The sequence below is a fragment of the Staurois parvus genome, unplaced genomic scaffold (assembly GCF_062004578.1).
Source record: "Staurois parvus isolate SC_StPar_1 unplaced genomic scaffold, SC_StPar_1.0 ptg000396l, whole genome shotgun sequence".
NCBI classification, from domain to species: Eukaryota; Metazoa; Chordata; class Amphibia; order Anura; family Ranidae; genus Staurois; species Staurois parvus.
This window is the reverse complement of record NW_028318192.1, coordinates 96,055-120,063: the sequence shown is the minus strand read 5'-3', so window position 1 is coordinate 120,063 and position 24,009 is coordinate 96,055. Positions and strand designations below refer to the sequence as shown.

The window sequence follows — 24,009 nt, the reverse complement described above, 5'->3', positions numbered from 1 at the left end:
CTGGTGTGTCACCAGAACTAGTGTCCCCATTGGAAGATTTACCCTCTATTAGTGTTCTGATATCAATCCAACATTTGTGATTGTTATTGCAGTTCTGCATGCAGATTTCAAATCAACTTACATTAAATTATACATTTTTTGCTTTAACTTACAAGAATAGTTTCTCCACTTTCTGGTTGAGTGCGGCACTGGTGATGTAGCCCTGGCCTCACCGCAGCATCCTCGGAAGGCTACATCACCATTGCCTTCCTAGGAAATCTTGTGTGTAAACTGCAAGAACTCAGGAAAAGGGCATTTTTCCTCCTCAGATCAGCTCAATCCCATTTACGTAAGACCTTGGGCATTTGATGAACAAAAAAACACTACCAAAAAACCGAATAAATTAGTTTATTGGAAAAAAATTAACATCTTGAAATGTAACAGATCTACTGATTAAGATTTTAAACAGGCAAAACAAGAGAAAATGTCGAAGTATTGGCAAAAGGGGGTAAGACGTACAGGTCTTTAGTAGCAAAAGTATCATTAGTTTAAAAGTGGCATTGTGTTATGTTACAACATGTACAAGTCTCTTTGAGCAGAGAAACAAAACATGAGTTAGAGCAGTAAGGGCACCCACTGCAGTTATTAGTCATTTGGGCAGTGTGAGGTTTATGGCATACAGTACGTTAGCAATACCCATGATGGTTCGAGCTATGAAAATGCATGGCGGTAACACTTTAAACAACCATAAACGTTTTGTATTTTTTTTTGCACACCTGCATGCTAATGGAATCAGTGGGGCAGCCCAAGATACAGTAAATGCCTCCAACTTCAACACAGCAGAAAGTTCAGCACATCCAGTAACCCTTTCCCTGTAAACAATCCCTTGCTAAATTAATCGCACTTAAAGCACCATGTCGAGTGCTTCAACGTTCCACCGGCCTGGCTTGCATATAGAATCAAGAGCACGTCCTCTTGTTATTATATAATATCTACATATATCATACAGCTTGCAGCTCTGTGAAATCACAGTGAAAGCCCTGGGAATAAAACACTATATATATATCTCTTACAGCAGGACTCAAATCTGTAACAATAAGTAGGGAATCTACACAAGCCTCCCATACAAAAATGTATGGGTTCCTTTGAGGGAAATCACATTGATTAGAAACGCTTAGGCTCTACTTAAAAACCCAGATGAATTAAAATTGAAAACAGACCCTCTTATCTGTCATTTTACAAATCTTAAACTATTTAACTTTCAAATAGCCTTTTTGTTTTCCAGTCTGGAAAAACTGTAGTGCAATTAGTTATTTAGTCCATGGTGTAAAATGTCATAGCTCCGTGGAAAGATAAGAAGATGCTCCAGTAAACAAGAGAAAGGGGGTAAGCCCCAAATCAGGCTTCATTAGTCCATTTAAAGCTTGGAAGTCCAAAGTGGCTTCTGAAAAAAAAAAAAATATAGTAACTAAAAACTTTAAAAGCAGAAATAAATAGACAAAAAGTGACTGTAAACAGATCTGCTTTCCAATAAAACTCAGTGATCGCTGGCTTGACCTTCACAGTCGGTAAAATAGACAAACTTCGGAGCATCCCATCAGCCCATTCAGTCTTGAAAACTCAACATGGAGTTACATTCTTAAAACAGATAAAAATGCCGCCTTACGCCGCCCCTATTGTCTCTTCCCCTTCCCTTCAAGTGACCTACTTCGAGATTTTCTTCAAGAGGACTTTAATTTTAGACTGTTTTTTCTTCTCTCCGTTCTGTGAAAGCTCTGGCATTGTGGTTTTGAGTACTGGAATACCATGCACCTCTTGAACTGGCTTGCATTCATTCGGAGAGGAAGTGAAGGAAGGGTGGGGAGGCTTGGAGGCTGGTAAAATACTGGAAATCTGATGTAAGCTGCAAGATTTCTCCAGAATACCATTGTACACTTTACAAGCTGGGCTAAAAACCATACTCTGGCTTTCTGTTAAACCCACAGCGTCGGGCGTAGAGGTCTTAGAAATATCGGTTGCTAAAGCAGAGTCTGCGGATAAAGACTCCTCGCAGGAGGTTTCTTCTCTTGAGATCTTTCGGAGAGGTGCACAAACCTGCTGCACCTCCAGGCTTGAAGGAGGAGACTGTTTTCTTCCAATAGAAGAACTTAAAGAGTCACATTCAGAGCCTGTATCTTCCCTAAAAGAAGACCAAAAAACATACACTATTATTCAACTCATCACAAAGCAATGTTAACTATCATTTCTGAAATCTGAAAAATCTGATAGATCAGTACAGTAAAGATATATATAAAATGAATTTAACTGCCTGAAAAGTTTGATAATGGATTGGAAACATGAAAGGCATTTAGCAACTGCTGGGAAAAAGTTAATTTTTCAGAACTTAAAGCCGAGCTCCGAGCAGATATAACATACAACAAAACGGTTACGTGTTGATTGAAAAATAATAAACTTTTTAATGAAGGTACTCCAAGTACCTGAATTAGACTTGATAGTAACTGCTTTGAATATCTAATAAAGCAGCACACAGACAGAGAGGGAGAAGCAGCACACGGAGCCAATCGGGTGTGCTGCACGCTTATGTGCTAACAAGGAGCATGTTAACAGGAGGAGAGAGCAGTGGGAGCAGAGGAGTGAACTGCTCTGTTCCGGAGGCTGGCTGTGCTGTCCAGTACATCTGTGTACATCTCAGATGGACGAAGCTAACAATCTCCCGGAAAGTAAAAGAGCTCCAATAAATGTGTTTCCACTGTTCATCTGGAGTTAAAGTGGAACTTTAGTCAGAAAATTAAGTCTTGCTGAATCACTTCAGGCTGGCCCCTTTTGCAGGTATAGCTATGAAAAACATTACAAATAAGTGCCTATACTGTTTAAAATCCTGTGATACACTGTCTCCCCCTGCTCTGCACATGCTCAGTTCCTCTCCATTTTTAGGTACTGTGCCAAATTTGTAGAGGCCAATCTGCTGATCAGATCAGATCTAAAGACAGTCTAAAGATTAAAGCGGAACTAAAGCCATCAATTTAAGTGTTTTTAAAAACAGTTAGGGTTTGCTCACACCATGATGCAGAGACGTCCGTTTTTCTGCATGCTTTCTACAAGGGCACAATGAAATCAATTGTTCTCTATGTGCCCTGTTCATACCACAACACTAGTATCACGTGCAATTTTTTTTCTGCGCATGAATCTGCAACATGTATAAAACTCATTGGAGCGCACTTCAAAACTGATGTCTTTGCAAGTGAAATATGCACTTCAGTTTAAATCAGTTTTTGGGCACTTATGGAGTGAACAAGGCCTTGCATGCCAGGAATGCTATCACATTTGTTGATTCAAACCATCAAATGAATGATTTTATGACTGATCACATGTGCAGCACCATGGCAGTTACAGACCAAACAGATGGCAGTTTCCCTGGCTAAAAAGGATAATAGGGTTTAGTTCTGCTTAAACTTCTGCTCAGGCATCTGGGCTTCAACAAAATGGCAGCCTCCAGAAAGAAACAGGAACAATGTTGGAGGCAATTTACAGCATACACTAATTTGGGTAACATAATTATTAATGTATGTTCCTAGCTAAAGAACATTGTTTTTTATCAATTGTTATTGGTAAAGTTCTGCTTTAAGCTTAAACGTTATTCATTTAATCATTTCTAGACTTAAGTGAAACATGCATTTTTCTATTCACAGTGAAATGAAATCGGACTTTCTACTGCTAGTTATAAATAAAATAAGTGAGGCTACCATTGCAAAGTCTGTGATTTAAGAGTTAGGCTGCAAGGAGCCACATGAAAGGTATTAAGACTGCAAAACCAGCACTGTTCCAAATAAAATGGTGTTCTAAAGATGTATAGTTTTTTTTTTCTTCTAAATACGTAAATGATTTATATATTTGTACAATCATTTTGGATATGCAGTTCAGTTTTGGTCATCAAACCCCAAGAAATATGTTGCTGAATTAGAAAGTTCAAGAAAGGAGGATGAAGGATCGATTATATAGATTACAGTTATTCACTCTGGAGAAGAGGCACTTAAGGGGGGGTTATAATTACAATGTTCAAATATATCATAAGGTGCCTTTCCTCAGGAAGAAGATTATACAGAGATATGGAAATTGTTCGAGAATATCACAGACACATACAGTCAGGTCCATAAATATTGGGACATCGACACAATTCTAACATTTGTGGCTCTATACACCACCACAATGGATTTGAAATGAAACGAACAAGATGTGCTTTAACTGCAGACTGTCAGCTTTAATTTGAGGGTATTTACATCCAAATCAGGTGAATGGTGTAGGAATTACAACAGTTTGCATGTGTGCCTCCCACTTCTTAAGGGACCAAAAGTAATGGGACAGAATAATAATCATAAATCAAACTTTCACTTTTTAATACTTGGTTGCAAATCCTTTGCAGTCAATTACAGCCTGAATTCTGGAACACATAGACATCACCAGATGCTGGGTTTCATCCCTGGTGATGCTCTGCCAGGCCTCTACTGCAACTGTCTTCACTTCCTGCTTGTTCTTGGGGCATTTTCCCTTCAGTTTTGTCTTCAGCAAGTGAAATGCATGCTCAATCCGATTCAGGTCAGGTGATTGACTTGGCCATTGCATAACATTCCACTTCTTTCCCTTAAAAAACTCTTTGGTTGCTTTTGCAGTATGCTTTGGGTCATTGTCCATCTGCACTGTGAAGCGGCGCCCAATGAGTTCTGAAGCATTTGGCTGAATATGAGCAGATAATATTGCCCGAAACACTTCAGAATTCATCCTGCTGCTTTTGTCAGCAGTCACATCATCAATAAATACAAGAAAACCAGTTCCATTGACAGCCATACATGCTCACGCCATGACACTACCACCACCATGCTTCACTGATGAGGTGGTATGCTTAGGATCATGAGCAGTTCCTTTCCTTCTCCATACTCTTCTCTTCCCATCACTCTGGTACAAGTTGATCTTGGTCTCATCTGTCCATAGGATGTTGTTCCAGAACTGTGAAGGCTTTTTTAGATGTCGTTTGGCAAACTCTAATCTGGCCTTCCTGTTTTTGAGGCTCACCAATGGTTTCCATCTTGTGGTGAACCCTCTGTATTCACTCTGGTGAAGTCTTCTCTTGATTGTTGACTTTGACACACATACACCTACCTCCCGGAGAGTGTTCTTGATCTGGCCAACTGTTGTGAAGGGTGTTTTCTTCACCAGGGAAAGAATTCTTAGGTCATCCACCAGAGTTGTTTTCCGTGGTCTTCCGGGTCTTTTGGTGTTGCTGAGCTCACCGGTGCGTTCCTTCTTTTTAAGAATGTTCCAAACAGTTGTTTTGGCCACACCTAATGTTTTTGCTATCTCTCTGATGGGTTTGTTTTGTTTTTTCAGCCTAATGATGGCTTGCTTCACTGATAGTGACAGCTCTTTGGATCTCATCTTGAGAGTTGATCGCAACAGATTCCAAATGCAAATAGCACACTTGAAATGAACTCTGGACCTTTTATCTGCTCATTGTAATTGGGATAATGAGGGAATAACACACACCTGGCCATGGAACAACTGAGAAGCCAATTGTCCCATTACTTTTGGTCCCTTAAGAAGTTGGAGGCACATATGCAAACTGTTGTAATTCCTACACCGTTCACCTGATTTGGATGTAAATACCCTCAAATTAAAGCTCACAGTCTGCAGTTAAAGCACATCTTGTTAGTTTCATTTCAAATCCATTGTGGTGGTGTATAGAGCCAAAAATGTTAGAAGTGTGTCGATGTCCCAATATTTATGGACCTGACTGTACTTCTGGTTGAACTGGATGGGCCTGTGTCTTTTTTTAACCTTATCTACCCATTATGCATGTTAGGATGACTTAATTTTTCATACCACTGCTTTTCTGCTATGAAATAAATGGCATCCTCTTCCTCATCAGTGCGGTACAGAGCAGGACAGCTTGATACAGACAGAATATCTGGATCAGGTGACTGCAGAACATGCTGAGACTGGGGGGAAGGTGGAACAATACTTCGCCGAGGACGACACATGCTGCTGCTGCGTGCCAATGTTCCATGGGTCTTTATAATAGAACCTTTAGAAACAGGAGAAGAATTGTAAGCACATAACAGAAACATGACTATCATTGCCAGTGAAAACAAGAACAAAAATAGCTAAATTAATGGAAATATGTAACAGTCCCTGTGTGTTGTCCCAAATTAAAGCAATCACTTATTCCTAAGCAGCATGCTATCTAAAAAATTTTTTTAAGGTGAACCTACATGGGTCACTGAGAGTGACATCATTGCCCTGTAAATAATATGTGACCCATAAATCAGACTTCTCATGTCTTGATTTGAGAGATTTCTTACATTTCTTACAAAAATTACATTAGACAAGACATCAAAAATAGAACACAATCATCAGCATATTATATGCTCAATATATTTTACTTATGCCTAAATATTTAAATGATGTTTTGGCTACTTTGCTGGTTGTCCTTTGCATTTTGTTTTTATTGAGCTGACAATAGGTGGTGCTGTTCACAAGTTAAATCAGATAGCATGTTTACAAGGAAAGGGGAAGTTTCATAAAGATGTAGGACCCGTATACTGCAGCTAAGTGTCTTCCGCAGTACCTAAAATAGCACAAAGTTTGCACTGTGAGGTCAAATAACGTTCACACTTGTGAGGTTTTTGTACAGTTTTTAAAAGCCCAGAATGCTGCAGATTAGTCTAATGATAGTGTTAGCAACATGCATAATGTTGTTTAATATGCTTGTAAAAATCCCTCCTCCTAGGTGGCATACTGAAGATAACCAGCAAGATTATGTGGCCTAATTCTAGAAGGTGATTTTATGGAGCTTTTACGATTTTAGAAGTAAGGGTTTTCAATACCAAAATAAATGCATATTTTTTTAAACAGCAAAATCCCATGTATGCTATTTACAAGTAGAATTTATAAATCATCCCAGGAAACACAGCTGGACGTTTCTCACTTACATTTTCACCTAATGGAATAAGAGTTACAAGGAAGAGACACTCCCTATATACATAAAACAACAAAAATAGCTAGATGTGAATGGGGCTGGTAAAACAGGTGCTGAACATAGGACCTTCAACGTCTTCTTGTGTGTGATATGAATGTAAACTGAGCAGTGTGAACCAAGAAAACACACATCTGTGTCAATGCTTGTCTCACTGGAGGCTGCAACAGCTCTTCCCACAAGTTAGGCTCCAAACTCCAGTTTCCCTGGCAGGAAAAATATCACTTGATATACAGTGTTTTTGTACATGTTTAGGCGAGTTTAGGAGTCTTTAGCATTTTTTCTCCAATCAAAAACATAAACCAGACAGGTTTTTTTTTTTTTTTTTTAAATCGCTGAGCTGAAAATATGCCTCTAAGGCTTCATGTACACTGCAGTTGAAACTGACGTTCAGGAGCTTTTCTGTGTTTTTTCAGCAGCCCCTGAACTCTCCCTAATGTTTTCCTATGTGTCCATGTACACATCATCGTTTACAGGCAGTTGCATTTACAGTTGTTTTTTTGAACGCACCAAACTTGCGTTCAGGAGTAGATTTTGTCAGCGTTTCAAATGACAAACGTTTGTAAACGCGGCTAGCCGCGTTTATAAGCATTTGGAACATTTTATTAACTCTTCCATTTCCATATGCTTTCCAGAGCCTTTTTTCTTCATGAAAAATGCATGCAAAGTGTTTTCCCGGTACTCAAATAGACCTGGTACACCGTACTTTGAGGTTTCGCATGAAAGAAAAAATGTTAGACACTGCTGCAATAATTTCTGCACAGAAATGAGCTGGAACACATCCAAACACCACAAAAAAAATTTAAAAAAAGACAGCTAATCTCAATAATGCGCTCTCTCTCAAAATGTCTGAAATAGTTAATTTTTTTATGGTTTTTCAGTACATTCTGGGCATTTTGGAAGGTCTTCTGAGGTTATCTTTTAAAAATGCGCATAAACGCGGTATGCAAACGCAGTTAAACAGACGTTTTTTAACCTATGTTTTCCAGCAGTCAGTTTCCATCATTCAAAAGTGTCCTGTGTATATAGGGCCTAATCCTCCTAATGTGCATGGACACATAGGATAACACTGAGCTGCTTCTACAGGCAAAACACAAAACTCCTGTGAAGGCAGGGATTTTTAAGCCAGTGTGAATGGACCCTAACCTACAAAAGCATGCACTACAAAGCAGTCTTGCTTGATAAGAGCAACAATAAGTGAACCAATTCACAGATGAGAACCACTCACTAAGTTGTCAATCATAAAGATGGCTCTTTTGATTTTAATGCCCCTTATGCACTGGAGAAAAAAAATGCACAGCATGTAGCATTCTTTTTAATTATATATCTGAACACAGGTGTATTGCTGTCAATGGGACAAAAAAACAACAAATTTTTACAACTTACTGCAGAAATTTGTGCATAAACCCATGCATACACAAGTACATATGAGCGCATTTGTGTATATGGAAACAATAGCGGCTAAAATGAGGATGATGAATTTTTCATTTGCTGGTTCTTACAGATTGGTTGATCAAGCACTACTCATTCACTGCTCACTTTAACCGCTTTAGCTCCACCCCATAGCAGAAATACTGCTACAAGGTGGCAGGTGTACGCAAAATCATGTACATATACGTTTCCGGGTAGGGGGCACACGCGCCATACCCGTGCCACCATTCGCAGCCCCCAATCACCGGGTCCTGGCCGGTGATTACTCGCCAGCGCCTCGTGATTGCCGAGGATCTCCGACAGGGGGGAGAACTGTTAGTAAACAAAATAGTTCTCCTCCCTGTCAGCTCCTGCACACTGTTTTACATGGCTGAGCACAGCACAGCCATGCACAGCAGTGTGCTTTCAGTAAAGGACAAACAACACACATTGTAAAACGGCACAGCACACAGTTAACCCCTTCATGCCCAGTGCCATTAGTACAGTGTCAGTGCTTTTTATTAGCACGGATTACTGCATTGGTGTCACTGGGGATGTTAGTGACACCAAGTCAATTCCCCTCAGTGTCAGAATGCTCGCCACAGTCCCGCTATAAATCGCTGATCGCCGCCATTACTAGTAAAAATTTAATTTGAAAAAAGCCCAGTATATATACCGCCATTTGTAAACATTATAGCTTTCATGTAAACCAATTAATTTACACGTATTAGGATTATTTTTTAGCAAAGACAAGTAGCAGAATACATTTTGGCCTAAGTTTATGACTAAATTTGATTTAATTTTTTTACTGGACATGTTTAATAGCAAAAAAAAAAAATCAAAAATATTGGTTTTTTTCCTCAAAATTGAGGTCTTTTTTGTCATTGCACAAAAAATAAAAAAACCCACACTGACGTAAATTTAATTTGGGTGAAGCGTTGCATGACTGCGCAATTGTCAGTTAAAGTAACGCAGCCCCGTAACGCAAAAAATGGCCTGGTCAGGAAGGGGGGTAAATCCTCTGGAGGGCAACTGGTTAAGGAAGCCCTTCATCCAAACAACATGATTTTACTGAAAAAAAAAAAAGGGAATTTATTATTTATTTTACAGGAGACTGCAAAGTACTGCACCCACAATTGATGGATCGCGGGTGCAATGCCAAGCTCCTGCACACATTCCCTCCAGTTTTATGTCTATTTCCGAAGGACTTTCAGTTAGGCTGGCCATACATTAAACAATTTTCAAGTACAATTTTCCTTTAGATTTACCAAAAACATATAATATGAAGTCAGACCTAAACACTTCAATTTGTATGCAAACAGGCAGGCCCTTGCACTACATATGTGAAGGTAAATCTAACGGAAACAGAACAAGAAAATTGTAAAATGTCTGGCAAGCTTTAGAAAGCTAGAAGAAGAGTGGACTACAAGTGTGCTAATCAGCAAACCTCGCAGTCCATTGAAAACTACAAGTCCACTGTGGCAAGAGATGACTTGTAGTTGTTTCTTGCACAGTTGCCAGCGAAGGAATGATGATGAGCCAGTTTTAAATGCAACAGCGGCTGCAGAGGAGAGGAGAGGAGCCCCCGTCTGCTGTCACAGGGGAGACACAGGGGGTTAGGAGGGTACTGCTTAGGAACGTGTTACACTCTAAATATGGGTGTAACATAACATGTTCTCAAAAGTGAACTGGATTAGCCAAGTACTGCAGGTTATAAATGGGCAAATACAGGTTAGCAGATTCAAATGTCTGAATATCTATGCACGAACCTGTAAAACTGTGCCAGTGACTTTATACTTTTTTGCATGATGTGCTACAATTCCAAAAGAAATCTCCAACTTGTAAAATGAAGTTGGCTGAAAGTTGTAGAGATATACATACCATGAAACTGGGAAATGATTGGAGGTGTATCTTCATCCAAGTCATCCACTCCTCCAGCAATCGGGTAAGGAGGGATTGAGACTCTGGGCATAACCACCCAGCTGTGGTCGGAGTACAGGGTAGAAGTCAGGTTTGCCACACCAGAATTGTGGACTATTTGGAAGCCACAAATTTTCTCAATCTGCTGCCATCGGTAAAGGCGCTCTCGCAGGCATGTCGTTAATTCAGACAGCGCTTTTCTGTGGAACAATAATGAGAACATGAAATCTACTATAACAGTCATGTTTCCATTATAAATAAGGACAGTACAAGAGCAATCCACTGTAAAATATATTCAACTGTTGAATGCTACAATCACCCCATTCACTTGTAAGGTGAAGGGTGGTTGGTGGTGTAGTACATCACTGACATTTCTTTGCCTTTAAAGAATAAAGTCTTATAGAAATGAGACAAGGAGAGCAAAGATCATCAAGTACAAATATTTATTGTGTGCCCCTGGTATGGACTATACTTACTTTGCTTCAAGAATTTTATGGTCCACCTCATCCAGGGAAGAGCTGTGTGCCACATGCAATGTTCCAAAAACTGTGCTCCTCTTCTTCTTTATTTTTTCTGCCTAAAACAAAAACAAACGATGATGAAATTGCTAATCTACATCAACATCCACAAACAACTACCAATTAAGTTATAGCTAATAAATTTCAACTTTTGCAAAATTATTCTCAAACAATTTGGTTAAGAGCAGAAAGTCGCAGTTATAAACCTTGCAGTCCTTAACCACTTGCCTACCGGGCCAATTCTGACATTTCTCTCCTACATGTAAAAATGATCATTTTTTGCCAGAAAATTATTTAGAACTCTCAAACATTATATTTTTTAAGACGAGCCTAGAGAATAAAATGAGTATATATTACAGAAATATTTTATATAGAATATAAAAGATAATGTTACAAGTAAATAGATACCAATCTTGTCACTTTAAAATTGTGCAAGGCTGTGCAGCAGCGAAAAACTGCGGTACTTTAATTTATCCATAGGTGGCGCTTTAACAGCATTTCCAGGTTACCAGTTTAGAGTTTATACAGGAGGTCTGGTGCATATATTTTTTTAAAGCAGACACCCTAGTGAATAAAATGGTGGGTGCTGCAATTTGTTATGTCACATAGTACTCGCACAGCGATTTTTCAAACGCTAATTTTTTTTAAAAATACACTTTTTTTAATTTTAATGCACAAAAACACAATATATTGGCCAATTATTTGGTAAAATATAAAAGATGATGCTATGCTGAGTAAATAGATACCAAACATGACATGCCCCGTGCAATGGCAACAAACTGCATACATTTGTTAATATTCATAGGCAACGCTTTAAAAGCCTTTACAGGCTACCATTTTAGATTTACAGAGGAGGTCTAGTGGTAGAATTACTGCCCTTGTTCTGATGTTCGCGGCGATACCTCACATACATGGTGCAACCGGTTTATGCAAGTGCGCACACAGTGGGCGAGGGTGCTTTTTTTTTTTTGTTATTTTGATTTGTTTAATTATTTTTCCACTGTCCCTTTCATTTTTTTAATGCTCTAAACAGGGAATGCAAATATCCCCTATAACTTCAATGGGCATTGTCATATATTTTTTTTTTTTTTTTTTAGAAATCTGGGGTCGATCAGACTCTAGATATCTCCACTGCCCTTACATTATCTAATCTCACCGAGATTGGTGTGATCAGACGCTTTTCTAATTTACAAATGGCCGTTTATATCCTGCGAAACTAAAGTGATGAAATGCTCGTAGCTTCCAATTTCTTAGACTATAGAGATGATTGGCGCCATTCAGGTCTCCAATCAGCTCTATGGTCAGCTGGCAGAAACACCGGCTGCATTCTCAGGTTCCCCCGATGGCACGGGACTGTCCAAGAAGGCAGTGGAAGGCTGCGGAGGAAAGGGCATCTTCTCCCACTGCTTGTAAAAGCAATCCTGCAGCTAATTATCCACTAGGATTGCCTTTACATGAAAGCTGATTGCCGGCTGAAAAAAACAATCCCAGGATGAGGCCTGCAGCTGCAGGCCTCATCCTGGTATAACTACTCAAAGTCCAGTGATGTACCAGTATGTCGCTGGTCCTTTCTGGGTGTATATGCTATGCTATGTTCTTTTTTTTTATGCAGCCTGTGAGCTGAATGAAAAAAAGAGAAGAAATCTCTGCCACAAAAAGTGTGTGGTATGCCCACCATTAGAATATACCGCCCTGCATCCACCCACTTCTAATGGTGGGCACACATGAAATGTGCCAAAAAACAAAATATATATGGCAAAGCATAGGGGCCATCCACCCACAGGCCACCCCAGGCCCCCATGCTTCGGCATATATGCTCTATATTTTTTTTTAACTGCGGATGAAAAATCTCATCCAACAGTGCTGCACACACCTACTTATGTATATTCTGAGAGCAAAAACCTGTTGCTGTCAGAATAAACAGTTCGGTGCTGCAGCTGAATGGTGTTCCTACAAAGCAAACAATGGTTAATAAAACAAAGTAACAATAGAACATTAACTCAAATCAACAAGTGAATGGTGTTCCTGTAAAAGAACACGGTTAACAATAAAATAAAGTAACAACAGAACTGAACTGAATAAAACTCGCTAAAAACTTTTTTTAAATTTTTATTTTAACTTTATTTTTTTAAACTTTTTTTGTACCAACATCTGAGTTTCGGGTCTCTCAAAATGTGACGGACAGTTTCCTAACATCTTTTGAGACTCTTTGTGAGAATGGTGAATATGTGCCCTGAACTGTGCCGGGCTGTACACTATGCTAATACTCCGCTAGTGTATGGTAGCGATGGAAGCAGTCCTTGAGGCAGAGACCAGGTTGGCCGGACAGGAGGGACAAGAAAAAAAAACGGGTGTCGCATCTTATTCCGTGTCTGCTACAGACACATCTTCTTTGGGGTGACCTTTGGGTTGGGGTACCAGAGAGAACATACGGAAAACATCTCTCATGAAGCCGGCTAACTGCATCTGGATTTGAGCACTGGGCCACAGCACCTTCTGGATATAAAAGGGCCGTGGTGATCTCTTCCTGAAAGTTTAGGAAGGATCCACTTTGTCCAGTTGCTTTGCAAATGACAAAACGATATATATAGCCAATTGAAATAAATAGACACCTTTTTGTACCAGTATCGAGCTTTCTGGGAAACTAGATATGGATTCATCATCTGGTCGTTGAAATCCACCCCTCCAATGTTAAGGTTATAGTCGTAGACACAGAGGGGTTTCTCAAGCCAGTTACCGTGTTAATTTGGACTGTCGCGTCTGCGTGAATGGAAGACAAGACAAAAACATCCCTCTTGTCCTTCCACTTCACTGAGAGCAATTCACCATTCTTCAAGCAGGCTTTCTCCCCCTAAGTCGGATATTTACAAGTCGTTAGGGAAGCCCCGGCGATTAGGCCGCATGGTGCCACATGAGCCAATTCCAAGATTTTACAGACATCTAAATAGTGGCACACCTGTATAGAGATTGTTCACGTATAAGTGATAACCCTTATGGAACAAAGACGACAGCAAGTCCCAAACTATCTTGCCACTGCTCCCCATGTAGCCTGGGCAGTCGGGGGGCTCTACTTCGCTGTCTCTTCCCTCGTAAATCCTAAATTTGTACGTATAGTATGTGGCCCTCTCACAGAGCTTATACAATTTGACCCCATATCTGGCACGCGGCCAGTAAAATGAATTAAGGACTTATCCACGCAGATGTTTTGCTGGGGTGTATACACATGTGCAAATTTCTCAGTGAGGTAGTTTATGAGGAGTCAAATTTTGTAGAGCCGTTTATGTTCAGAGTCACCCCGAGGACGACAGAGTGTGTTCTCTCTAAAATACATGAAGTGCATTATCATCTCATATCTATGCCTGGCAGCAGAGAACATGGGCATATGATGAATTGGGTCTGTGGACCAATATGACTGCAACCCATTATTTTTTGTAATGCCCATGTTGAGGGTTAGGCTCAAAAATGTTTTACATTCGGAAACTTTAATAGGTTTCCATGCAAACGGTCTGGCAAGGTTTGAATTTGGTTTTGCGGCGATATATTGTTGAGCATATAAATTGCTTTGGCCCACAATCAAATTGTACAAATATTCTGAGAAAAACAACTCCGTAAAATCAAGGGGAGTTAAATTTGCTGTTTTCCACCTGAATTCCAGGTTGGGCAGAGAATGGGGGAAGCACAGGTGCTGCAGAATTTCTGGGCTGCCAATCAGGATTTGCAAGCACGTTTGGAAGAACACTAGGGGCTCTACGGGCCTGTGTGCGAATTCTTGGTGGCTGTGAGACACTGCTTGTGCTCGCCACCGCACCAGCTTGCACTGCACTTATGGGACTCGCCACGTCACCAGTGCAGGTATAAAAAAGACCAGGATATACTAGGCCACTGGTGCTGGCCAGTTTACCAAATGGTAGTGCGGCACTAGTACTTGCACTCTGCTACATATGATACAAGTCATGCGATCCTAGCACTTCAGCTTCATGGGGTTGGGTACGCCTGATCTTAACAGGGACCTCTTCTCCATCGTCCAAGCTACCTGCCGCTGCTGTCTACAGGTTCGTATTCTGAGGCAGATTGTGTCAGGGAGTCTTCCCCTTCGTTCTCACCTGACATGCTCAGAATCCTGTAGGCCTTTTCACCAGTGTACCTTTGGTTGGACATTTTGGACTCTAAATTTACAGGTACCTAGTGTGACTCATGGGAAAAAGAGCACCTGGCTGTCAGGGATTGCTTGAACCGCTACCAATAAAATTCACTTGCTAATGCTGGCAAAGATCAGGCCTGACTCTGCGAACACTGCAGTTGTGTGTGTATGTATTACAGGTGACAGTGATCAGAAATCATACTGACACTGCACTTCTGGTTGGGGGGGGGCACCGTTGGGGCTAAACGCTAGTGCAGGCAGCGAATGGGTATGATCCTAACACTGCGTTTTTGGGGACAATAATACTAAGGGACACTGGTATAGTTTTGTTCATGATCAATATATTGATCCATACAAACACTATACTAGTAATGACGGTGATCAGTGACCTATAGCGTGACTGTGATGGCAAACTAACGCTAGCTGACCCTAGCTGGGAGGGACGCTAACTGACCCTGACGCTATCTGACGTCGCTAGCGGCACTAATACAGTGATCAATGAAAAATACTGTACACTGACACTGTACTAATGCCACTGTCAGAGTGGCAGGGGAGCAAAGCGTTAAATGTGGCAATCAAGGGGTTAAAAATGTCTAACGTGTGGGTGCAGTGTGCTGCTTTTCCTCACGTATGATGTCTCTATCTTCTCTCCCTGGAAAAAAATGGTTCCAGGAAGAGAAGAACCAACTAGATCATGTGCCTGTATTTACAAATACAGGCACAGCTCTGCATCTCCATTCGCTGTAGGAGATCTGCAGAGTCCCGGCCAAAATCACTGGCTGAGACCTGCTGACATGCACCTCCTACAATGAATTACAGCGGAGGTGGGCGCGCATGCGTGCTCTAAACCCGGAAGAGCAGAGCAACGTACGGGAATGTCGCTTTGCCTGCAGTTACTGCCCATCCGCAGTACATTGCGGGAAGCGATTAAATTCTTCTTTAAATATGTAAATGTAATAAACAAAGATGTTCCTGCATAAGAATTAAGAGATTATCCATACAAGACTTATTTTAGGTTATTGTCCCTTCCAGTTTCAGAATGAAGCATCTCTGAACCAGTAGCAAGTCCACAGTTTTCCATAAAACCAAGTCAGCAACTTTACAATGACTTAGGGTGAGAATAATCAAAGATTAGCATCCACTACCTCTTCTTTAGCAATGGCGAGCTGCATTTCAGCATTCTGTTTCTTGATGTTGTAGTACTGGACCTCCACCTCATGTGTCAACTGCAGCCACTTCTGCAGAGCATCAGGGACAGACCAGTTACCTCTTAGCTCAAATTCTTTCTCTGCTTTTTTCAGAGCCATCCGAACCTACAAAAAACAAAAACAAAAAATGCTTCAAACAACAACCCTAGGCAAAATTTAAATAAAAAGACCTACTAATGTTGCAGCTAATGGCTAAATCGGTACACCAACACTAAGCTCTCTGTAATCCACTGCAGCCAATTTATGTGACTCAGACTCCCTGGGAATCTATGTAACCACCACATTTCTTGGTCTTTTGTAGCTCCAAATCACACTTTTCTTTTTGCCTCACAAACGTGTTCTGATACAGAAGCTAGTATAGTACTATAATACAGAGTGGGGTGTACATACACAACCACAGCTTCTACACCTTAGTACACATAGTACACCCCCACCCTCAGGTCCCCGCTGTATTAGCCTCCAGGGCAGCCTGTTCAATAGTCTGGAGATTTGCAATCCCTCTTCTCTGTGCAGAGCTTCTGGAAAAGACTAGATCGATTTACTGTGCAGGCGCCGACCAATCAAAATTGCTCTGATTTGTCCAGAAAAGTGCAGCACAGAGAAGAGGAAGAAAAGCAGAGATTTCAAATCCCTGGACTGCTGGACTGGCTACATGAGCAATGACAGCTCAGCATCCCACTAGGTATGTAAGGTGGAGGTTTGGTTATGTGGTTCGCTCTTTGGTCTCAGCCTATTATAGCCAGAGCTATAACATAGGGGAGCGGCTCTGTTCTTCATAGAGAGCTGAGATGATAGCAGTGCAGCAGAGAGCACAGGAAATTACAATGAACCACTGGACTTTTGGCAGGTTCAACACTTTTTTTGCACTTTCAATAGTATATTTAACGGATCAGAAGGTGGAAAATAAGAAAAGTTAATTGTCAGGGTTTTCATACACTTCATCTTCTCAGAAGCTGTCCATTTGTGTTTACTGACGTCATCCAAAATATAGATAACACAAGATTAGCAATGTTGTCATGTCTTGCGTCTATGTGCTCTTTAGTCATTTGCTATAAAAGTGCCAGGAACTGTCCTGACAATTTTTTTTCTTTAGGTGACTTCTTGTTTGAAACATTTAACCACATCACGTCTGCCCTAGAGCAGATATACTGCTACAGGGCGGCACGGGTGCACAAAATCACATATATATATATATATATATATATACACACACGTGATTTTGCATTTCCGCGGCTGTCAATCACAGGGGCATGGCCAGTGATTATTCACCGATGCCTGGTGATTGGCAAGGATCTCCGACAGGGGGGTGGGTGGGGGTTGTTTTGTTTACTAACAGTTCTCAAAACAGTTCTCCCTGTCAGCTCGTGCACACTGCTTTGAATGGCTATGCACAGTCCCTGCTTACAGTGAAGCACAGACACAGCCCCATAGTAAAACACACCCAGCACACAGTTAACCCTTTGATCGCCCCAGATGTTAACCCCTTCCTGCCCAGTGCCATTAGTATAGTGTCAGTGCTTTTTATTAGTACTGATCACTGTATTGTGTCACGGTGTCACTGGGATGTCAGTGAGACCAAGTCCGTTCCCCCCAGTGTCAGAATGCCCGCCACAGTCCCGATATAAGTTGCTAATCGCTGCCAAGATCAGTAAAAATTAAAAAAAAAAAAAGTCCCAGTGTATATACCGCCATTTGTAAATGCTATAACTTTCATGTAAACCAATTAATTTATACGGATTGGGATTTTTGTTCAGCAAAGACATGTAGCAGAATACATTTTGGCCTAAATTCATGGCAAAATCTGATTTTTACATTTTTTTTTACTGGACAAACTAAAAAGTAAAAAATGTTTTTTTCCTTAAAGTTGTCTTTTTTTTTTTAATAGTGCAAAAAATAAACGCAGAGGCAATCAAATACCACCGAAAGAAAACTAAATTTGTGGGAAAAATTATGTAAATTTAATTTGGGTGCAGCGCTGCATTACCACGCGATTGTCAAAGTAACACAGCACCATAATGCAAAAAATGTCCTGGTCAGGAATGGGGGTAAATCCTCAGGAGGACAAGTGGTTAAAAATGTTCATGCCTGAAGGTAATGTTTATCACTATGTGACTTTACCTGAACTAGCTCTTCTTCTGCATATTTCAGTCGACTAAGTTCACATTCTGCACCCTCACGCAGTTCTCTCAATCTTTGGGCTTCTCGTTTTGCATCACTAATTTCATCCATTAATTTGCGTTCAAGGTTTTGTTTCTCTACAGCAACAGTTCTGTTTTCTTCCTGAGCTTTTTCAAGCCTAGAAAAATAAAAGAAAATATAGAAGATTGTAATTTGAAAATAAGCTGGATCACATCAGCTGAAAGCAGGAAAAAATATTTATCCATTTATGGATGCCATGAATGAATGGCCATATTACTCAAAGCTGTTAAATTAAAATGGGGGATGAAAAAAAAAAAAAAAAAAGTGTTACTAAACCCACAGCAGTAAAGTTGTGTAAAAAGGATTTGATCCTCACTTCTCTGATCCTCCCCTTTTTCTACTATCCCCAATCCATCTGCTGATAGAACAGAACCTTGGGGGCAAGCTGCACATGCTCAGTTTGGTGTCTATTGCTAGAGAGTTTTTACTTCTCCTTGGGAGAGTGCATGTGATGAACACAGGGTCAATCAGCGCTGTCCAGACAGAGGGTCAGGGGTTATGCATCCTCATAGGACAGTCAGGGAGAATGAAAACTCCTGCAAGCTTTAACCAGTGCTCTGTTGGACACAGATAGAAGTCACAAGACTGCTCTAACTACTGATTATTATACAGGATTTATATAGCGCCAACGGTTTTGCTCAGCGCTTTACATTATAGTGGGGGACAATACAGTTCAATACAAGAGGGAGTTGAGAGCCCTGCTCCTTGGAGCTTACAATCTAGGAGGGCGGGGTGAGTGGTACAATAGGTAAATAAAATGGAATAAAGCAAGCGCTCATAAAATGAAATGGGTGGTAGCAGCTAAAGCACTTGAGGAAATCACAATAACCTCACGTCCTGTAAATGGTAAAATATAAAGTGCAGTGCTAACATGAGTAATCACATAAGTGAAATGAAATAAAAGTTTGTGCAGTCAATAAACTCATATAAGGCACTAATAGAACACTTCCATAGTTGTCAATATCTCATGACGTCACACGCTGTAAGCTCCTCCTTAGGCCTTAGGCTAACACTCCCCTCTGATGATGTGCCTTAGCAAGAAAGGCCTAAGGAGGAGCTGACAGCGTGTGACGTCATCGCCGCCGGGACTACGAGGAGGTCTGGCAGCCATCTTACTCAAGGGTCTGTACATTACTTTGCTCTTGCTGATATTTGGCACTGTTATATGTACTCCTGACCTGCACTATTTATGCTCCAACATTTTACTACTACATAATAAAGTCCTAGAAAATACTACACTATTGGCACCTCCTTTCTTTTGGCCCCTTATTGAGGGGCTATTAGATCCTAAGCACAGCTTTACTACATTCAACATCCAGAGGAGGGAGCCCTGTATCCAGACAGTTCACCCATATCCTTAAAGGAGTCCTCTTAAGTTCAGCTGACCATTGCTTGATGACAACTTTTCCCTGAGAGAAGCCTCATCACCTACCTGCTGTTTCACACCTGGGTTGATGGATGTTTACATGCGCATTTTCTATGCGCGGTCGGTTAGTGCGCATTTCTGTCATTTCCCCTGTCACAAGCCTTTATGAGATAGACAACTATGGAAGTGTTCTATTAGTGCCCTATATGAGCTTATTGACTGCACAAACTTTTAAACGAACTTTTATTTCATTTCACTTATTTATTGATTACTCATTTTAGCGATACAATAGGTAAAACTGTGGGGGATGGAGTGGTTGGAAGCGCAGAGGATACCAGTATTAGCAAAGGGCGGGATAGGCTTCCCTGAAGAGATAGGTTTTCAATGATCGCCTAAAGGTAAGCAGAGTAGTTGATAGTCTGATAGATTGGGGTAGGGAGTTCCAGAAGATGGGTGACGCCCTGGAGAAGTCTTGGAGACGAGCATGGGAGGAGGAGATAAGGGAGCTAGAAAGTAGGAGGTCTTGCGAGGAGTGGAGTGTACAATTTGGGTGATATTTAGAGATAAGATCGGTTATGTAAATTGGAAGAGAAAGGGTATTTAGCAGTTTATAGTTATTAAAATAATTGCATTTCCATATTCTGTGTACCGTGGCAGACCAGATACAGCAAATGCAGGGTCCTTGGTTTAGTAACACTTTAAAAGTGGACCTAAAGTCAAAGTCCATTAACGCAGACAATACACATGCAGTGAATTTATGCAACACTGAAATAATAGAATTTTGCAAACTTTAAATAAAATCCAGTGGTGTAAAATTCTGATATCCTACCTTTCCTGTAGCTCAAGAAGGCTCATTTCAGCTTTCTGAAGCCCCTCCAAATCTTTCATCATCTGTGCTATATGCTCCTTAGATGTCTTATTCTGAGTGTATGCAAACCAGCATCCTCCAACACCAATTACAATAGATATAGTCAGCACAAAATCTTTCACCCAATTATGAGGTGGTCCTGCAAAGATCATGTTTGAAAAATACATTATCAGACATAGAATTAGAGACCCGATACTGTTGCAATAAAGAGTGATTGTTACTTTACTAACGTGTCAAAGGTCCAAACAGCACCACATCCAATGCTTTAAGATGGAGTTTTTGTCTGTGGCTCCGATCAGCGATTTTCAAATGTGATATCATAAACAAAGGTTCATTAACCGCTATTCTGTATGTGAAAAAAGAAAAGAAAATACAATTACTGTTACCATTAGAATTTAGAACACAAAAAAAGTAGATAATTGCTATAAAATTTGATAAAAAAAAAAGAAACCAAACACTCAAAGAAAGGCAACTCTTGTCTGATTCTTTACAAGGGAATAACCGATTGGCTGAGTTAGAATTTTTGGCCAATTGTTATTTTTTCTCTAGGCTGATCCAAGGTGTCTTTAATCTCTCCTAATATCCTGGAAAATTCTGGAACTTAAAAAAGGGAAGTGTGGACTGTAAGAACAAAATAAAATACATTTATACTGACCTAGGTGGATGCAGCGATATGATGCTGCATTTGTTCCTTGCTGGCTCTGCACTGAGAACTGAGCGATCAAAGACCACTGATTGCTCAGTTCTCAGAATTCTTTGAGCAGGGAGCTGGAAACTGTCAGTCTGTGGCTCTGTTCTGAAACCTTCGCACTCATTGAAGCGCTGGGCTGTGGAGGGGGCAGGAGGGGCTGCTGCAGGCTCTCAGCAGATCTCAGAGGCTGAGCCAGTTGCTGGTCCATGCTTCTGGGGGGATCCTGACCATATGGTTAGGATCTTTTCAGAACCTGGACCGGTTCTGTGACATCAGCCAACAGCAGGCTTCAGCCCACTGTTGGCTGTAAACAGATCACAGAAGTGCAAAATACACTGTAGCTGTGGCTACAATATAAACACATTCACGATTGCAGAAAGTTAAACAAAATTAGCATTTTAAACGCTTTACCTTCGCCCTATAGCAGGGATACTGCTACAGGGGTGCACAAAATCAGTGTGTGTGTGTGTGTGTGTGTGTGTGTGTGTGAGAGTGTGAGTGTGAGTGTGTGTGTGTGAGAGTGTGAGTGAGTGTGTGAGTGAGTGTGTTTTTTTGCATTTCTGGGTAGGGGGTGCATGCCCTATCTGTGCCACCATTCGCGGCTTCGGCTGTCATTCACTGTGTCCCAGCCGGTGATTACTCGCCTTTTATTAGTGCTGATCACTGTACTGGTGTCACTGGTGATGTCAGCGACACCAAGTCAGTTCCCCCCAGTGTCAGAATGCCCACCACGGTCCCGTTATAAGCCACTGATTGCCGCCATTAGTAGTAAAAAAAAAATAAAAATAAACATTCCAGTGTATATACCACCATTTGTAAATGCTATAACTTTCACATAAACCAATTAAATTTACACGTATTGGGATTTTTTTTTTCTTTTATAGCAAAGACGTAGCAGAATACATTTTGACCTAAATTTATGACAATTTGTTTTAAATTTTTTTTATTGGACATGTTTATTAGCAAAATATCAAAAATACAGGTTTTTTTTACTCAAAATTGTGCAAAAAAAAAAAAACCACACAGGCGATCAAATACCACCGAAAGAAAGCTCTATTTGTTGGGAAAAAAGGACATAAAAGTGTCATTTGGGTGCAGAATTGCATAACCGCGCAATGGTCAGTTAAAGTAACGCAGCGCCGTAACGCAAAAAATGGCCTGGTCAGGAAGGGGGAAATCCTTTGGAGGGCAAGCAGTTAAGTTAATTATTTATTTTAAACCCCATAAATATAACAGTTTGCCTAAAGATACATCCAACAAAATGCCTTTCAATTTTATTTAAAAAACGTTAAGTTACTATAACACAACAATCCAGAGCAAGACAGATGCAGGTATCTCCCTTATAAAAAGTAGCTGCAGAGATCTAGAGAGATGGAAGAGGCTTGGCTTTACAAAAAGCAACTAGAAGACACATGTCGATACATACAAACAAAATGAGGAAAGTTGGGTGACTACTTATGCAAATCACTAAGCTAGATACTGCTCCATGTAACTGAAAGTTTTTTTTATTTGTTGGACTGTCTGCAAATGCTTGCATAGTGTAAACTAATATATTTGGTGATATGAGCATGTATGTTTATACATCAGACCATGCCTGCATATCTAACCACCTCTCAGGCCAGTATTGGACATGTTTTCATGTGGTTTTGTTTACTTTTTTTATTTTCCAAAATGCAGAACCAAAACAGGGAAAACAGAACCTAATGTTTACAAAAGGGGTTGTTAAACACTAAAAATACATGAAAATACATGTTATAGGCTTTTTTGTGCATTCACATATGCACAATAGGGGAGTCAAAAACATGCGCTGATGTACCAAACACACCTGTACTGTTTTGGCAGTGCACAGATGTGAACAGACTCCACAGAAAGGAGTGAAATCCTCGTGTCACGCACTAAAGTGTTGGGCAAGTTAGATTGCATAGGAGTAAACAATACCTTATGGCTAAATCTCCTGACAAAGTTTTTGTGAAGCACAGGGAAAAAAGCCCAAAAACGTATGAATGTATACAGGTGCACTATTGATCCCTGACCATTAGGCCCCATGTACACGGGGCACTTCTGAACGATGGAAACTGACTGCTGGAAAATGTAGGTTAAAAAAACGTCTGTTTAGCTGTGTTTGCATAACACGTTTATGCGCATTTATGTGCGTTTGCGTTTAGAAGCGGTATTTAAAAATAAGCACAGGAGAACCTCCTAAATGCCCAGAATGCACTGAAAAGTGGTATATGATTAACTATTTCAGACTGTTTCAGAGAAATACAGAGAGTAGAAGCTGAGACAGCAGTATGTGTTGAGATAATTAGGTGTGAGTTGCCTATTAACATTTCTTTTGTTTCAAAGGGTGGGAAAGGTGGCTGGTGGAGTGAGTCATTGAGTCACCCGGCAGGGGGTCTGCATGAGGAATTTAAGGTGTGAATGGTCATTACCATATCTTTTGTTTGCAAGGGTGGGAGAGGTCTGAATTGGTCATTACAATGTGTGACAAGCTTGGTAGGACCATCCTGTGTTCAGTGTTTTGTCCATCTGAGTACCTTGAAAATGCTTTGCATGCATTTTTCATGATGAAAAAAGGCTCTGGACAGCATTGGGAACTGAAAGAATTAAAAAAAAAAATTTTTCAAAGGCAAACGCTTATAAACGCAATTTGCCGCATTTAGACACGTTTAGCCGCTTTTG

The 24,009-nt window shown here is 40.5% G+C and overlaps 1 protein-coding gene across 1 annotated transcript in view; it reads right to left on the bottom strand.

Annotated features, from left to right (window-relative positions):
• Window positions 1–371: 371 nt before the first annotated feature.
• STIM2 (stromal interaction molecule 2) overlaps window positions 372–24,009 on the bottom strand; it is a 91,078-nt gene continuing 67,440 nt past the window's right edge. The window contains exons 4-11 of the mRNA XM_089686374.1: window positions 20,867–20,982; window positions 20,598–20,775; window positions 18,322–18,499; window positions 16,141–16,308; window positions 10,813–10,913; window positions 10,298–10,536; window positions 5,854–6,055; window positions 372–2,158 (exon numbers count right to left, since the gene is read on the bottom strand). Of these exons, the coding sequence (XP_089542500.1) occupies window positions 1,684–2,158; window positions 5,854–6,055; window positions 10,298–10,536; window positions 10,813–10,913; window positions 16,141–16,308; window positions 18,322–18,499; window positions 20,598–20,775; window positions 20,867–20,982 (1,657 nt within the window). The 3' untranslated portion in view covers window positions 372–1,683. The remainder of the gene's footprint in view (window positions 2,159–5,853; window positions 6,056–10,297; window positions 10,537–10,812; window positions 10,914–16,140; window positions 16,309–18,321; window positions 18,500–20,597; window positions 20,776–20,866; window positions 20,983–24,009) is intronic.